General features: G+C 36.6%; 1 protein-coding gene across 1 annotated transcript in view; it reads right to left on the reverse strand.

The window, feature by feature from the left end:
• Positions 1 to 19,308, reverse strand: part of VPS13B (vacuolar protein sorting 13 homolog B) — a 714,200-nt gene that overhangs the window by 353,549 nt on the left and 341,343 nt on the right. Inside the window, exon 22 of the mRNA XM_082719962.1 lies at positions 155 to 282. Within this exon, the coding sequence (XP_082576088.1) occupies positions 155 to 282 (128 nt within the window). The remainder of the gene's footprint in view (positions 1 to 154; positions 283 to 19,308) is intronic.

Genomic DNA, 19,308 nt, shown 5'->3' on the forward strand with positions numbered 1-19,308 from the left:
AAGTTACAGAAATGAGATGGCATACACAAGTGTTAAGAGTGAGATTACTTTTTTATCAATATTAAGTGTTACCAGTGCAATTATTTTTTACCAATATTTAAGGTACTGAAAATTATAAAAAATTACAGAAATTAAAACCATGGTTTTCTTTTACCTGTAGTGTGAGACTCTTTACTGCATTCCACACTAATCCAATAAATTCTTTCATTCTTTCTTCAGGACTTCGACAGCCTTCAGAGAGATTCAGCATGGCTTTCACAGGAATTGACAATGGTCGGGATTCTAAGTACAAGAACAGTTAACACACATGTACTTTACTGTTTCATAAAAATATACAGAAAATATTTCCATGACTATTTCTTTCCTTGCTTAATACTTCCAAGTGAGATTACAAAACACTATATTAGATCACTTTATATTATAGAATTACTGATTTTTGCAACTATACAAAAATAAGCAAAACTGATCTGTTAAAAGCCAGGGGCACGTTGGGTGACTCTTATCAGGAATTGGTGACTGGGAGGTGACTCTGGAACAATGTTATAATCTAATATTCTATTTACTGAATACATGGATATATCCACTTAACAAAAATTCATTAAGTTGTAACCTAACAATCTGCCCATTTCTCAGTATTAAGATAATACTGCAATAAAAGCTTTACTTAAAAAAAGGTAAAGGAAATTCAACAACAAAACATTTGATTCATCTAAAATGGGTAAGAAACAAGTCTTCCTACATATGAATTCTCCTGAACAAAAGCTTACTCATAGACCCTCTCGAGTTTAAAAGCTGATTTTTGAAAGTAACCAAGAGAAGTACGTCATTATACAAAAAGCTGATTTGTAGATTAAGAAAATGTGACATTCCACTCCATATAGCATGTTATCAAAATTTTATCTACCTAAATTACAAGAATCAGAGAATCTCAATAACTTTAATGTAAAATTTCAGAAATTACTCTTAATTTAATAATAATTTATAACAATATGTATTATTTCCAAACAGATCCATATATATTTTATACAATATATGTTAATCCAAATACGTAATTTGTATGCACCACTTTAGGTACTTTTTTTTTTAAGATTTTATTTATTTATTTGACAGAGAGAGAGATCGTAAGTAGGCAGAGGCAGGCGGTGGGTGGGGGGGAACCAGGCTTCCCGGTGAGCAGGGAGCCTGATGTAAAACTCCATCCCAGGACCCTGAGATCATGACCCGAGCTGAAGGCAGAGGCTTAACCCACTAAGCCACCCAGGCGCCCCTAGGTACTTTTTAAATAGCATAAAATAAATCAGATCTTGCTCTTTAAGAATCTGATTAAGTCTGATGGTCCTAAAATTCTCTCCAAAGTAAATGCTACCATATCACTACTACATGATCTACCGTTGCCGTATCTCATTCTCTCCCCATCTCCTCAACTTGGTTTATTTGGATTTGTATTAGATTAATAATACCTTAAGGTCATGGAGCATAAACCTTTTTCCTCATACTTATAAACCCAAGTCTACCATATTATGCATGTTAGAAATTCAAAGAATGTTTATTTAAAAAGAGTCTGGGAGCGACCCATGGAGATATTTGGGAGCAGAGCATTCTAGGCAGATAAAACAGTAATGCAAAATTCCTCAGTTAGGGGCCCCTGGGTGGCTCAGTGGGTTAAAGCCTCTGCCTTCAGCTCAGGTCATGATCCCAAGGTCCTGGGATGGAGGCCCGCATTGGGCTCTCTGCTCAGCAGGATGCCTGCTTCCTCCTCTCTCTCTGCCTGCCTCTCTGCCTACTTGTGATCTCTGTCAAATAAATAAATAAAATCTTAAAAAAAAAAAAAGTCCTCAGTTATGTGTACTTGGGAGGGGCAGAGGGAGAAATAGACTTCCTGCTAAGTGTGGAGCCTGACTTGGGGCTTGATCCTAAGACCCTGAAATACTGAGCTGAAGGCAGTCACTACATGCGGCACCCAAGTACCCTGCTGTGTACTTAGGATTTTCAAGAAACAGTATAGAGGCAATGAGGGCCACAGCAAAGTAAAGAATGACAGAAGTAGGGAATGAAGTCAGAGCTATAAATAAGGACCAATCATACAGCGCTTATATAGGTCATGGGAAGAAGTTTAGTTTTTGCCTTGAAAAAGCTAGGATATGATAATGGATCCTAAATACAGTCATAAAATTACTGGTCATATTTTAATAGAATTTTTCTCTGGGTACTCTGTAGAAAAATAGGCTACAAGTATTAAAACAGGAAGACAATATGTAAGAGATGGTAGCTACGGTAAAGGTAGTTAACAGTGATGGAATTCTGTATCCATGTAAAAGCTATAGCCACCTGGACTTACTGATGGACTACAAATACATTAAGAGAGAATGATGAAGAAAGGATGACTCCAAGGTTTTAGGTTGCAGCAGATCAAAGAATGGGGCTGTAAGAGAAAGAGAATCCAGAAGGGAAAAAAATAAATCCTTAGTTTTTTAAACCTGTCAAGTCTTTGTCAAGAGTGAATGCACACAAACAACTTCTAAAGAATGGTCAGTATCCACACTATTATTTCAAACAGTTTTTAAAAAAGGGGGAGGCACGGGGCGCCTGGGTGGCTTAGTGGGTTGAAGCCTCTGCCTTCGGTTCGGGTCATGATCCCGGGGTCCTGGGATCGAGCCCCACGTAGGGCTCTCTGCTCGGCGGGGAGCCTGCTTCCTCCTCTCTCTCTGCCTACTTGTGATCTCTGTCTGTCAAATAAATAAATAAAATCTTAATTTTAAAAAAAGGGGGGAGGCGGGTAAGAAGAGAAGGGAAATGGAGAGGGAAAATGCTAAGCAACTTATCTAACCACTGGAAAAAAATCGTTAAATTAATTTTTGAATATCCACAATGAAGATTATGCTCATTCATTTTTTTAAGGGATTTTTATTTATTTATTTGACAGAGAGAACACAAGCAGGGGGAGTGACAGGCAGAGGGAGAGGGAGAAGCAGACTTTCTGCTGAGCAGGGTTCCCTCTGTGGAGCTCAATCCCAGGACCCTAAGATCATAACGTGAGCCAAAGGCAGATGCTTCACCTCTTGAGCCATCAAGGTACCCCTAATTCATTCATTTAAAATGAGAAACAGTTATAGGTATGAAAGAAAGCGCATTTTTTAAAGATTTTATTTATTTATTTGACAGACAGAGATCACAAGTAGGCAGAAAGGCAAGCGGAGAGAGATGGGAAAACAGGCTCCCCGCCGAGCAGAGAGCCTGATGCAGGGCTCGATCCCAGGATCCTGGGATCATGACCCAAACCGAAGGCAGAGGCTTCAACCCACTGAGCCACCCAGGTGCCCCAAAAGCGTATTTTTGATTACTTGTGAAATGAGAAAAATACATATGTGTAGTACAATCCAAATATATTTTTAAAACAATGTGTGGGTTTGGGTGTGATCTGTGTACCCCACGTACAAAAAGAGTTATAGAATAGTTTTTTAAAAAGCAAACCCATAGTAGAGGTTACCTCTGAGGGGAGTAAAACAGAATTGATGAGGGGTAAGAGGAAAGGGGTATTTAACACGATATTCCATATATCTCAGAATTAATTAAATGTTTTACAACAATGAATTACCTACTATAATTTTCTTAATAAAACACATTAATTTGCTTTCTTCTCCCGTAGACTTCATCACTTTCTTTTGTACATTACTAGTTGTGGGAACAAAATGGTTACCTAAACCCATGGTAGAATTCTGCCAAATTAAATAGCTGACTTAAATATAGACCAACCACACAAAACCTGCACATGGAAATTTACAGGATCTTTATTCACAATTGCCAAACTTTGGAAGCACCTAAGATGTCCTTCAGTAGGTAAATCAATAAACTGTGGTACATACAAAAAAATGGCATATTATCTTTCACTTAAAAGAGATGAGTTACCAAAGCCATAAAAACACATGGAGGAAATTTAAATGCATCTTATCATGTGAAAGAAGCCAGTCTGAAAAGGCTACATACTAATTCAAAGTATATGACTTTCTGGAAAAGACGAAACTATGGAAATGGTAAAAAGATCACTAGTTACTAGGAGGTAAGGAGGAGAGAGCAAGGAACAGGCAGAGCACAGAAGATTGTAGCACAGTATAACTACTCTGTAAGGTACTACAATAGTGGATACAGGTTCACTATAAATTTGGCCAAACCCACAGAATGAACACCACCATCAGTGAGTTGTAAACTATGGACTTTGGATGATAATGAGGTAAGTTCATCAATGATAACAATGTAACATTTTGGTAGAGAGTGTTGATAATGATAATGCATGTGTAGGGGCAGGGGATACATTGGAAACCTCTGTACCTTCTCCTCAATTTCACTGAGCACTTAAAACTACTTTAAAAAATAAACTGTAGGGGCACTTGGGTTAAGCATCCTACTCTTGGTTTCAGCTCAGGTCATGATCTCACAATTGCAAGATCAAGCCCCATGTTGGGCTCTATGCTGAGAGCATGGAATTGAGATTCACTCTCTCCTCTCCCTCTGCCCCTCCCAGGTCCTGCTCTCTTAAAAAATAAATAAATAAATTCTATAAAAATACATTTTTAGTAGTAATCAAAATTTTAAAATTCTTTGAACAATGAACACCAAAGGTTTTCAAAGAAATTTCTATGGTCAAATTTTGAAAATCTAATATAGAATATCAGTTACTTATAAATACCATTATTATAAATTCTGGTTATTAGAGATGTGAAATCACATTATTTTTGATACATTAATTTTTAATCCATATTTTCTAAAAGAGGTGAGGAAGACAATTTTTAAAAAGGACAATTTTTTGTAGTTATATATATTTCACAGGTAGGATATGAAAATTATCGTAAATTCTGCCAATCTTATCTATATTTTATTTAATCAAAACCTCTAACAGCTGCTACATGCCAAGTCTTTGCCTTAAAAACTTAACAAATACTACTTGGTTTAAGTCTCATAATAACACCATTATTTAGACTCTTATTCTCACCATTTTTGGATTAAAAAATTGACCATACAGAGATTAAGTAACTTATTCTAAGTCACCCAGCTGGTAAGTGGCTAAACAGGGATGTAAATCCAGGAAGTCTGACTCCAAAGTCCATGTTTTTAACAACTGTGCTATGGCAGCTCTTCTGTTTTTTAAATCTTGTGCTGTAACTTTGAATTCTACCGAATAAATAGTAAATGTATCATATTTTTACTCAAGATTATGGTACCACCAATTGTTCAGAAATCATCAGATTTGTTCAGTCTCCCTGGAGCTATAAAAAACCTAGATTTAGCATTGTAGTCTGATATCTATTATACTTCCTGTTTGCAACAATGATAAATAATAATAAATAAGGTACTTTTGAGACTGAATATTTACTGATTAAAATAATAATCTGTTCTTGGGTATGTACTGTCCAACTTGGTACAATATCAATCCTTCATGTCTGCGCCATGGAAAATGTACTGCACTGGGCTTTTGGGAAGATGGTGGAGTAAGAGGGCTCTAAATTCACCTCAAACCATGAATATAGTATGTAACATTCACATAAGTGCAAATAAACCAGAGAACAATCCAAAGACTGTCAGTAAAAACTCTACAACTAAAAAGAGGTAAGAGGCCGCATCCAAGAAGATTTGAAATGGGCAGATACACAATCAGGAGCTAAAGGGACCCTTAGGTCTGTCCACAGGAGGGAGGGACTCCATAGGCATAGAAAGGAGTGAGAAACAGACCCTCATATAGGGAGCCCACATAGGGAAGACAAATCCCTATATTATTTGGCTTTGAAAACCAGAGGGCCAAATTTTGTGAGTTCTTAGAACCAGTGGGACTTAAAACCTGCAACTTTAAAATATCAGCCAGGCTGGGCTCTGGGAGATCCCATCTGGTGAGAGACTCTGTCCCTTCCCTTAAAGAGACAGTCCACAGAGATAAGCATAGAAACAGCAATTTCAAAAGCACCTGGGACATAAAGTGGTTCCGCTACAAAAGCAGGATGTAAGCAATGTATATAAGAGACACCCCTGAAGTTTCAGGTTCTATGAGCAGGGTACACAGCATTGCAGGGCACTACAAGACCTATTCATCATAAAGCCATTACCTTCAAGAGCAAGAGACATAGCTGACTTTCCTAACACACAGAAATAGACAGTTATACAAAAAATGATAAGACAAAGGAGTATGTCCCAAATGAAAGAACATGACAAAATCACAGCAAGACACCAAAGCAAAATGGAGATAAGTAATATGTCTGATGGAGAATTTAAAGTAGTTATCATATAAAGACACTCATGGGACTTGAGAAAAGAGTGGAGGACATCAGTAAGACCCTTAACACAGAGATTTAAAAAAAAAAATCACAGATGAAGATTGAATGAACATTCAATTGCAATGAAATTGAAAATACATTAGATGTAATAAATAGTACACTAGAGGAAGCAGAAGAATCAGTGACCTGGTGGATAGAGTAATGGAAACTGGTCAAGCTGACCAGGTGAGAGAAAAAAATTATACGAAATGAGAACAGACTTTGGGAATGAAATGACACCATCAGGCAAATAACACCTGCATTACAGAAATCTCATACAGAGAAGACAGAGAAAAGAAGGCAGAAAATGTCTTTGAAAAAATAATAGCTAAAAACTTCCCAAATTTGGGAAAGGAAATAGAAATCCAGATCAAGGATGCATAGAGCACTTCAAACAAAGTAAACACAAGAAGGTCGACACCAAGGCATGTAGTAATTCATATGGCAAACGCCAGTGGTAAAGAGATAATTTTAAAAGCAATAGAAGAAACAAAAACAGTTATATACATGGGAAATATCATACAGCTACCAACTGATTTTTCTTCAGAAATTCCAGGTCAGAAGAAAATGGCAGGATATAATCAAAGCACTGAAATGAAAAAAGTCTGCAGCCAAGAATACTCTAGATGGCAAGGCTATCACTCAAAACAGAAGGAGAAACAAAGTTGCTGAGACAAACAAAAGTTAAAAGAATTCTTCACCACTATATCAGTCCTACCAGAAACATTAAAGGAGACTTTTTGGATGGAAAAGAAAGACATAAGTAAGATTAAGAAAAGAAGGAAGCAGGAAAGCACCAAAAATAAATATACCTGTAAGAATTAGTCAAGGGACTCACAAAATAAAAAAATGTAGAGTAGGACACCAAATACCTAAAACCTGCTGTGGAGAGAAGTAAAGACTGGGCTCAAACGTAAGCAACTATCAACTTACTATGGACTATCTTCTGCATATGCAGAAGATCTTATGTACAAACCTACCAGTAACTGCAAATTAAAAACCAGTAATATATATGGAAAAAATAAACAGAAAGAAATCCATGTATACTACTAAAGAAATCCAAATAACCATGAGAGAAGAGAGCAAGGGAAGAACGGAACAGACAGGAGCTATAAAAACAAATACTTAAAAAAGTAACAAAATGACAATACATACCTAACAATAATTACTTTGAATATAAATGGACTAACCACTCCAATCAAAACATTGTGTGATGTAACAGACTAAAAAAACCCAAAATGCATCTACATGCTGTGTACAGAGACTCATTTCAGACCTAAAGACACATACAGAGTGAAAGTGAAGGGAATGAAAAGCATTTATCGTGTAAAGGAATGTGAAAAGAAAGCCAGAGTAGTGATACTTACATAGGACAAAACATACTTTAAACAAAGGCTATAACAATAGACAAAGACACTATATAATCATAAATACAACATATCAACAAGAAGATATAACAATTTTAAATATTTATGCACCCAACATGGAAGAATCAAATACATAAAGCAGTTCACAACAAACATAAAGGAAATAATCAATAGTCAATACTGTAGTACTGATACTACATTAATAGTGGGGGACTTTTAACACACCACTTACATTAATGGCTAGATCATCCAAACAGAAAACCAACAAGAAAAGAGTGGCTCTGAATGACACTGAATCAGATGGATTTTAACAAATATATTCACAACATTCCATTCTAAAATAGAAGAATACATCTTCTTTTCATGTGCATGTGGAATATTCTCCAGAAAAGATTGCATATGAGGCCAGAAGACCAGTCACAACAAATTCAAAATGACTGAAGATTAACTGTGCATTTTTCTGTTCACAATGCTGTAAAACTAGAAATCCAGCATAAGAAAAAAATCTGCAAAAAGCACCAATACAGGGAGGTTAAATTACATGCTACTAAACCATGAATGGGTCAAACAAGAAATCAAAGATGAAATTTAAAAAACAAAAAACAAAAAACGATGAGGACAAATGAAAATGAAAATCCAATATCTTTGAGAGGAAGCAAAAGCAGTTCTAAGAGGGAAGTTTATAGCAATACAAACCTACCTCAAGAAACAAGAAAAATTTCAAATAAAAAGCCTTAAAAAAAAAAAGGAAAAACAAAACTCAACACAAGTAGAAGGAATGAAATAATAAAAATTAGAACAGGAAATAAGTGAAATGGAAACTGAAAAAACAAAAAATCAATGAAACCAGAACCTGTTTCTTTGAAAAGATCAAAACTGATACCCTTTAGCCAGACTTAAAAGAGCAAGACAGAGAGAGGACTCAAATAAACAAAATTAGAAATGAAAGAGGAAAAATAAAAACCATCATCAGCACAGAAACACAAAGGACTGTAAGAGAATATTGTGGAAAATTATATGCCAACAAATTGGGCAATCTAGAAGAAATGGATCATTTCCTAGAAATACATAACTTCTCAAAACTAAATCAGGAAGAAACAAAATATGAATAGACAAATAACCAGCAATGAAATTGAATCTGTAATCAAAAAACTCCCCCCAAACAAAAGCCCCAAACCAGATGACTTAAAGATGAATTCTACCAAACATTTAAAACCTATTCTTTTCAAACTATTTCTCAAACCAGAAAAGAAGAAAGAAAACTTCCAAATTCAAATTCATTTGATGCTACCATTATCCTGATTCCAGAACCAGATAAAGATGCTACCAAAAAAAAAAAAAAAGAGAGAGAGAGAAAGAGAGAGAGAGAACTACAGGTCAAAATCTCTGATGAAGATAGATGCAAAATTTTCAACAAAATACTGGCAAGACTAAACCCAACCATACATTTAAAAAATCAGCCATCATGATCGAGTGGGATTTATTCCTGGGTTGAGAGGGTGGTGCAATATTCACAAATCAATAAACATAATATATCACATCAATAAGAGAGAAAATAAAACCATATGATTATTTCAATACATGAAGAAAAAGCATTTGACCAAGTACAACATCCATTCATGATAAAAACCCTAAAGAAGTAGACTTAAAAGGAACATACCTCAACACAATAAAGGCCATATATGAGAAACTACAGCTAAAATCATCCTCAATAATGGAAAAACTGAGAGCATTTTCTCAAAGGAGAAAAACTAAAGTAAAAAATAAGACACTCTTGTTGTCCACTCTTACCACATTTATTCAACATGTACTGGAAGTCCTAGTCACAGCAATTAGACAACAAAAAGGAATAAAAGGGATCCAAATTGGAAAGGAAGAAATAAAATTCTCACCAAGATATTACTAGAACTGATAGAATCCAGTAAAGTTATAGGATACAATATTAATGGGCAAAAATCTGCTGCATTCCTATATACTAATAATGAAGCAGCAGAAAGAAAAAATTTTAAAAATCCCATTTACAATTGCACCAGAAATAATAGACTACTTAGGAATAAACATAACCAAGGAGGTGAAAGATCCGTACTCTGAAAACCACAGAACACTGAAAAAAGAAATTGAAGAGGACACAAAGGAATGGAAAGACACTCCATGCTTATGGATTGGGTGAATAAACCTTGTTAAAATGTACATACCATCCAAAGCAATCTAGAGATTTAATGTAATCCCTATCAAAATATCAACAGATCCGACTAGAACAAATAATCCTAAAATTTGCATAGAGCCACAGAAGACCCTGAATAACCAGAGCTATCTTGAAAAAGAAAACTAAAGCTGGAGGTAATACATTTCCAGACTTCAAAGCTGTAGTAATCAAAATAGTATAGTACTGGCACAAAAACAGACATACAGAACAGAGTGAAAAATCGATGAATTAAAAAAAGAAAAAAATACCGAAATAAACCCACAATTACATGGTCAATTACCCTTTGACAAAGCAGGAAAGAATATCAAAAGGGAAAAAGTCAGTCTCTTTAACGAGTGGTATTGGGAAAACTGGACAGCAACATGCAAAAGAAAGAAACTGGACCACTTCCTTACACCATACACAAAAATAGATTCTAAACAGATTAAAGATCTAAATTGAAACCTGAAACCACAAAGATTCTACAAGAGGCACAAGCAATAATTTCTCTGACGTGTGCGATAACAACATTTTTCTCCATATGTGTGCTGAGGCAAGGGAAACAAAAGCAAAAATACACTACTGGTGGTGCGCCTGGGTGGCTCAGTGGGTTAAAGCCTCTGCCTTCAGCTCAGGTCATGATCCCAGGGTCCTGGGATCAAGCCCCGCATCGGGCTCTCTGCTCAGCGGGGAGCCTGCTTCCCCCCTCTCTCTCTGCCTGCCTCTCTGCCTGCTTGTCATCTCTGTCAAATAAATAAATAAAATCTTTAAAAAAATTTTTTTTAAAAATACACTACTGGGACTACTAAATAAATATAAAAAACTTCTGCACAGGGGAACAAGCAATCAACAAAACCAAAAGGCACACTACTGAATGGGAGAAGATATTTGCAAAAGGGTTAGTATCCAAAATATATAAAGAAAGAAATGATACAACTCAACATCCAAAGAAACTAATAATCCAATCAAAATGTGCAGAAGAAATGAACAGACATTTCTCCAAAGAAGACGTCCAGATGGCCAACAGACACATGAAAAGATGTTCAATGTCATTCATTATCAGGGAAATGCAAATCAAAATTACAATATCATCTCACATCTGTCAGAATGGCAAAGATCAAAAACAAAGGAAACAGGTATTAACAGCGATACAGAGAAAAAGGAACTCTTGTGCCCCACTGAGGGGAATGTAAACTAGTACAGGCACTATAGAACACAGTATGGAGTTTCCTCAGAAAATTACAAATAGAATTGCTCTATAATCTGGTATTATACACCCTACCAGGTATTCACCTAAGAATATAAAAACACTAATTCAAAAGGATATATGCACTCCTGTGTTTACTAAAGCAATATTTACAACAGCCACATTATGGAAGTAGCCTAAGTGTCCATCGATAAATGAATGGATAAAGAAGATACAGTGTACACACACACACGCATACACACACACTGGAATATTATTCAGGATAAGAATGGAATTTGCTGTTTGCAATGACATGGATGGAGCTAAAGAGTATAATGTTAAGCAAAGTAATTCAGTCAGAGATACACAAATCATATGATTTCATTCACATGTGGAATTTAACAAACAAAACACACAAGTAACGGAGGAAAAAAAAAAGAGAAAGAGACAAAGCAAAAAAACAGATCCTTAACTTTAGAAAACAAACAGATGGTTACCAGAGGGGAGGTGGGTAAGGGCATGTGTGAAATAAGTGAACGGGATTAAGAGTACACTTATCTGATAAGCAGTAAATAATACAAAGAATTATTGAGTCACTATATTGTACATATGAAATTAATAAAACATTGTATGTTAACCATACTGGAATTACAATAAAAAAATAAAAACTAAAAGAAAGGTACTGCACTCAGACTCAACTTGAGTGCTTTAGTAGTCCCACTTGCCATAATAATGAAGGAAAGCAATTTAATCTAAATGTCAGAAATTAATACTACTACCATCTAATGTCAACAATATACTATTCACTTTAAATGTGGTAATGTGTATAAAAATATTTCATTAAAGAACTTCAAGTATAAGAAAATGATGGTGAAAAAATATTGACTGTAAACTGTAGAAAAGAACTGAGAAGTTATCAGATCTGTAACCCAAATACCCTCCTCTTTTATCACAATCAACATATTGTTGTAGTTCTACCTTTAATACCACTTCCTCTGAAAAAAAGTCAGTGATTTCCCCAAATTAGATTTGGTCCTTCCTCTATCATCTCACAGAATTCTGACATAATTCTGTATAACATATTTAATTCTTGATGGTATTGTATTAAACATCTGAATATTTGTCTCTCCAAAATAAGCAGTATAGCAACATGGTATAGTAATAAATGGTAGTAGTTAATGCTTGAACTTTGAACATATTCTGAGTTCTGCCCCACTAACCACTGTACTCTTCCAATAAGAAATAATCTTAGATTCATATTAATGTAAACCAATTAGATAAAATTGGCTGAAAAATCATAAAGCTAAAAGTCCCAAGCCAAATAATTAAATGATCATATACTTTTGCTTCAACATATCAATGATTTACATCAGAATATTCCTTTTCCTTCTTACCATTGTATTAGAATCTGGTAACAGTTACTCAAAGTAAGTCTGTCAAAACCCCCATTCCTATTTTGAGGGTTTGAGTAATAACGCCAATGATAAAATGGCAACTTTAAGTATTCTATAATATACATAAACCAGCAGCACCACATACTGCATTTGGGACCAAATAGCTTATGCTACTGAGTTCAAGACTCTCACAATAAAAAAGTTACTTCATGATTTTAAAGAGTCAAAAAATATTTGCCAGCTACAACAATGAAATTCATTTCTCATAGTAAGTGCTTCTCAGAATTTAGCCTTGTTTGGGGTTTTCATCATCTGCTCTGAAATGCCTTAAAGAGGTGCTATCACAAAAGTGGGTCAGGTTTAGTAATTAATTGAAAAAGGAGAATGACTTGTAATAAGAGAGTCAACAATAAAAAATTCTTATAGCATTGTTTCTTTAACCTTAAGACATCTGACCATCAATTTATATATTTATGCACTCTAATCTTCATAATGCTGATAACTAAGACAGTATTTATTTCACTGAAAGGGCAATCTATGGTTCTTCTATTTCATGTAGCAGCCTGAAATAGCATAGTGGCTTACTCAGTAAATACTGGGTGATTCACTCAATTGATAAAATTTTAATTGTAGTTAGCATACAGTATTAGTTTCAGACGTATAACATAGTGATTCACCAATTATATACATTACAGTATCTTTTTTGAAAGAGAAAAAGTCCTGTGTGTACTTTATTAAAATCTTTCCCTAGTGGCATATTATTTGACATTTGTAAAAAAAAAAAAAAATGCAACTTTGGGGGCACCTGGGTGGCTCAGTCCGTTAGGCATCTGACACAGTTTTGGCTTGGGTCATGATCTCAGGATCCTGAGATCAATTCCCCACGTTGGGCTCTGTGCTCAGCGTGGAGTTTGTTTGTCCCTCTCCCTCTGCTCCTCCCACTCCCACCCCTTCTATCTGGAATAAATAAATAAAACCTTAAAAGAAATACAACTTTGTGTATACAACTTTGTGTAAGGCATATAGTTTTGATTTATAGCTTCATGTTTATTTCAAATTTCAAATAATCACCAAGAAGCAAAGTATGCCAATCTTTATTTCTCCTTTATGTTCTAAAGGAAATCAAGTTGTTCACACATGTACTCATAACCATGACATTATTATGCCAAGGGGTAACTGCCTTAAACAGAGTTGAATTACCTGAAAAGAAATTTAAGGTAAAAACAAAAAACCTCTTGAGAATAAGCCTTGCAAACTCAGCCTGTAGATCATCCTGGACAGACAGCATACTTTAAAGAATCTTAAACAAAAAGAGAAGATGACTACCAAAAAGAATCCATAAGGAAAATCAAGGCTTCCTGAAAGATAAAGAGGGGAGAGCTATAAGCTCAGAAAGGGAGAGAAATACTTCAGTAGGACTTGAAGCAGGACTCAGGATTGGTTCATTACAAGCTCGGAAAGCTAGTGGAGACACTAGGCTATCTAGAGTGGCATACTTTTTAGGTTTCTACACAAAATTTGAAAGAGAAAGAAGGGTAAACGCCCCAGAAGAGAAACAATAATGACCTATAGCATCACATTGCATTATCTTGTTCACAAAGACATCATAAAAGTCAAAAATGAATTCTCTTGGTTTTTCATAGAAAATACATGTGGAAGCCTTTGAGGTTTAAAAAAACCACAGGGGCACCTGGGTGGCTCAGTGGTTAAAGCCTCTGCCTTCGGCTCAGGTCGTGATCCCAGGGTCCTGGGATCGAGCCCCACATCAGGCTCTCTGCTCAGCAGGGAGCCTGCTCCCCGCCCACCCCCCACCCCCCGCCTGCCACTCTGCCTACTTGTGATCTCTGTCTGCCAAATAAATAAATAAAATCTTAAAAAAAAAAAAACCAAAACACTCCTCTGTGGTGAAATTTCAGACGCTAATGGGATAAATATATTTATGTAAAGCTTCCTCAAAGTATAAACTAGCAACCAGGAAATCTAGGTAACACTTTTCCTACCAATTTAAGATATGCGATCCTAGAATCACTTCAGCTATTTAACTTTCAGGTTTCTCATGCATCACTCTCAAGAGAGAAGCACTGAAGGCTGCCTTCATCCCAGAGGAAAACCATGGTGTGGAGCAGGCATTGTGCTACCTGTAAAGAAAGAAGAAAGGAGGGGCGCCTGGAAGGCTCAGTGGGTTAAGGCCTCTGCCTTTGGCTCAGGTCATGATCCCAGAGTCCTGGGATTGAGCCCCGCAGGGGGTTCTCTGCTCAGCAGGGAGTCTGCTTCCTCCTCTCTCTCTCTCTCTGCTTCCCTCTCTGCCTGCGTGTGATCTCTGTCAAATAGATGGATAAAATCTTTAAAAAAAAAAAAAGAAGAAGAAGAAGAAGAAGAAGAAAGGAGAAATAAAGTAAATGGAAGGAAATAAAGGGGAGAGAGAAAAGGAAGAGACAAAAAGAGAAAAGGAACTACTTAGTAACACCAACATGTCACAAGTAGTAAAGCAAGATATGAATGGCTCTAGAATCCGCCCTTCAACTTACATACAGCTTGTCACCCTGATCTACTAATGTTCTTTCGCCCTGGCCTTAATTCCAAAATAAAACAAATTAACAACAACAAGTTTGCACTTCCATGACTTATAGCATGCAAGCACCCAAAACACAGCCAATGCTATCACCACCAGAAGTAGAAGGCCACAGCAGAAAATGAGCAAATGAAGCATTTGCGGTTAACATTATGAGATCTTAGAGGATCATCAAGAATTTTTAAGTTGGAAGAGGCAGTCTCTTGCTTATAGTTACAACTTTTGACAAGGCTAGTATTGTTTTTCATGTATCTTACACTCAGAACTAACTTTGGACAAAGATTAAATTATTCAAAGTGTAACCTTAAACTAATGAAGACGGTTTCTGTCGTTCTGTAAACTGGTGTTTTACTTAGTGCTTGTCCATCATAAATACCTCACACTCCTTCTCCTTCTGACATGAAGTCTTAACCTGAACTTGGATCTTTACAGTTTTAAGAGCTCAGAGAGAAACTTAACATAAACTAACCAGGGGGTTATAGAAAAGTTAAGTGAGAAAACTTGGCTTAATCAGATCACTACTAGACCTTGAATGTTCACATTTATGTTTTGGAAAGCAAAAGGAGCAAAGGGGAAAGAAAGGAGGGGAAGGAAGGCAGATAGGAATCTCACTCATCATAAACTCAAAAATTCTATTCAATGTCCATTTACTATATACCAGGATCCTGTAGTAACAGCTGCAAAATATGGCACAATCCCCATCCTCTAAGAGCTTACAATCTAGAGAGGAGATAGAAATCAAATTAAGTACAACTGTCAAAGAGCCTGATGAATGCTATGCTATGAAATATTCTGCAAATTACAGAGAATGGCTAATTCAATAAAGCACGGCAAAGTCTTCACAGGGGAGGTAACATAGATTTGGGTTCAGAAGGAATTCTTTAATTCAAGAAAGGAGTTGCGGGTAGAGAGAATCATGAAGAGAGACGCAGAGGCACAAAGCACGCAGTGAGGAGATCAGTGTGAAGCCCACTGCTGGGCAAATGAAACTGACTTACTGGAGATCAGACTGGAAAGGTAAGGATAAGGGTAAGGTCTAGTTGCGAAGGGCCTGAAATACCATACCGAGAACCGTAATGTTTATCCTGAGGGCACTAAGAAGATGGCAAAAATTTCTAAGCAAGGAGATGTAATAAAATTTGGGTTTTAAAAGTGCAAATTCTGGGGGCGCCTGGTGGTACGGTCAGTTTAGCGTCTGACTTGGTTTCGGCTCAGGTCATGGTCTCAGGGTCCTGGGATTGACCCCACATCAGGCTCCTCTATTCAGCGGGCAGCCTGCTTCCCCCTCTCTCTCTGCCTGCCTCTCTACCTACTTGAGATCTCTCTCTGTCAAATAAATAAATAAAATCTTAAAAAAAAAAAAGAACAAAAGTGCAAATTCTGATATAAACACAGGACATATATCATAGTAGACTACATACATGTCATTGGGAGAGAGAATGAAAATAGAAGACCAATTAGGAGCTGTTTTGCTTAACCTCAATACTGCTCATTTTATTTGATTGCTAATATAGAAGTTATGAATTGATTTATTATCACCCCAGAACACTGTCTAGATATTAATTTAAATCAATTCACAAAATGTGTTTATTTGATCTGCAAATGATCCTTTTGCTTTTAAGTGGATAGGAGGAAAAATAAGTTCTGATTTCTAATTTGAGGTCTTAAACTCCAAAGGAGAATTCCAGGCCTACAAATTTCATTATTCTTTTGGCCACTGATTTAAATTGGCATATATAATTGTAATCATTTTAAGTATCCACTAAGTATATAGTTTAAAGTATTTGCTGAAAGTATCATTTAAGTTTCATTTTTTAAACTTTGTTTTAAATATTCAAAGAGAAAAACAGAAAGAAAGATTGATTAACTGAGGTTCCTACTTCTTAAGATCTCTCCAAGCATTCCACCTTCATTGAGAGAAAGGCTGATGCCACAGAGAACCCAGACAATGATAGTCAAATTCTTTCCTCAGTATGATCCCCATAAAACTCTGACACAACTCTGGGTAGCCCTCGATTGATTTTGGATTACTTACTTCTTAGCCCAGTATATCTGAGGATCACGGATAAGTTCTTTATCTCTGCTACAGAAAATAAAGTTGTACTTTGCACACTTGATTACAGAACAGAGAATTGTGCTTGATACATACACATGTATTACATAATTGGGATAACCAATAACCAACCAACCCGAGAGATCCTGAAAAGACCACATCCCCCCAGTCCCTAAAACTTGCCAAATAACTCCACCTTATAAACCCAGGATTAATTCTTTCATGCCCTTTATCTCCATTTATACCAGCCAACAGGAAAAGCCCCAAACTCTAAGAACATCCCTTATGACCCAGCCCCTCATGACCAAAGACCTCTGTGTAATCCCACCTGATGTTATTTCTCACTCTACCACACTAAAGTCTCTTGTGTTCTGCCCTCTAGAACTCATAATACATCATTAGCAAAATCTCCCAGATCTTCCTAAAACTTTCTCTGAACTTACTTCTATCTTCTTTCCACACAAATCTGAGGACAATGCTTTCTATGAAGTACTCCTAGCTAGCTTTCTCCACTATACCTTGCAGAGAACTGGGCCTGGAAGTGGGTTCGATGGATTTCCCTGATCTTCACGGCCACTTCCAGTCTATTTCTGTACCTCCTCCAAAGCCTCGCTTTGGATTTCATGTCATCACTATACACCCATCACTCCTAACTGCGATAATCTATATGATCCTGAGGTCAGCACCCTCGTCCCTTTGTTCTTTGAAGATAAAGCTCCAGATTCACTGACACTCCTTAAGCGAGAGACAAGAATCCTCATTAAAAAGTCTACCTTTTCCCCTATTATTATTAGGGGAAAATGGCAAGCCAATGTTAATGATTCTGACCAATAATGTATGACCTAAAGTTAAGTGGTTCCTCTCTCTAAGCTTTATAGGCAATCAGGAACAAGTGCACTTTTCTCACTTCTTTCTCTGGCTCAGCAATGTGACTAAAGAGAAGATCCCAGAGTCACTGCTTGGAAAAGAGCTAAGACACTGTGAACACCCCCAATGTACTTCCCTTGAACAAGAAATCAATTCCATTGTGTCAAGATACTGAGATTTCTGTGGTTCTTTTCTAGAGTCAGTGGAAAACATTGAGTAATAGATTATATTAGAGGAAACTGAAACATTTGATCATTGCCACCTTCTGACACACTTTCGTAATTCCTTCTGGACACCACTGTCTCTATGTTCTCTTCCGCCTCACCTTTCTTGGTTTTCTTGCTAGTTCTTCATTTTCCAGATCTCTAAATGTTGCACTGCCTAAAGATTCAGCCTTTGGACCATCACCCTTCTCTACAAACACTCTTCTTAAATGAGCTCACTCAATGTCATGACTTTAAGTATCCTCTACATGGCGACAATTCCCAGGAAACAGTCTTGATCTAGCCTCTAAACTCCAGACTATTCATCTAGTTGTCCACTCGACATCTCCATTCAGATATTTAACAGGAATTTCAAACTTAACATGGCCAAAGCAAAACTCCTGAGTCTCCCTCTGTCCCCACATCATTTTCTTTTATATTCATTCCTTCAAGTCTCAGAAAACAGCAAATCCACCCTTCCATTTGCTCAGGGGAAAATGACTGACCTCTCTGCCCCCTCACACACTATACCTCCACATAGTTGGCATTTACTGACTCCATCACAAAATATATCATGAATTTGACTTTACCTCCTCTAGTGATACGATCTTCACCCAAGTCACCATGATAACAGGCATTCACTATGGTAACAAGCCACAGGTCAACAGGTCTACTTGTTTCTATACTTTCCACTCTATAGTTTATTCTCAACACAGTACCTGAAGTGATACCATTAAAATAGCAAAAAGAATCATATCATTTCTCTAATCAAAACCCTCCTATAGCATCCTGTATTAGGCTTTTACTAGTCCAAATCCTTACAATGACTTCTAAGTTGATACAGACTTTTCTTCCCCATTGTCTATTTAACTTCCTCTTCCATTCCTCTTCCCAGTGCTCTCTGCTCCAGCCTGGTTGTCCTCCTTGCTTTTCCTTGAATGTAAGAATACTGGCAAAAATACGGGGTTAGAGAACACCAGTAGAAGAGGAAACCCACCACCTTTCTCTTAATCCCCCATTTCCTCAAGTCTGTAGGAAATTTCAGAAGCATTTAGGGAACTTTAGAACAGCAAGAATAAAAGCAGACCGATATCAGTCTATGAGTCTTATTATAGAGCTATTCCTCCATTCTGTTGGTGTGGCTTGGAAAACACCTGAAAATGAGATAAAGGAAAATACTGG

The sequence above is a fragment of the Mustela nivalis genome (genome assembly GCF_964662115.1).
Source record: "Mustela nivalis genome assembly, chromosome: 2".
NCBI classification, from domain to species: domain Eukaryota; kingdom Metazoa; phylum Chordata; class Mammalia; order Carnivora; family Mustelidae; genus Mustela; species Mustela nivalis.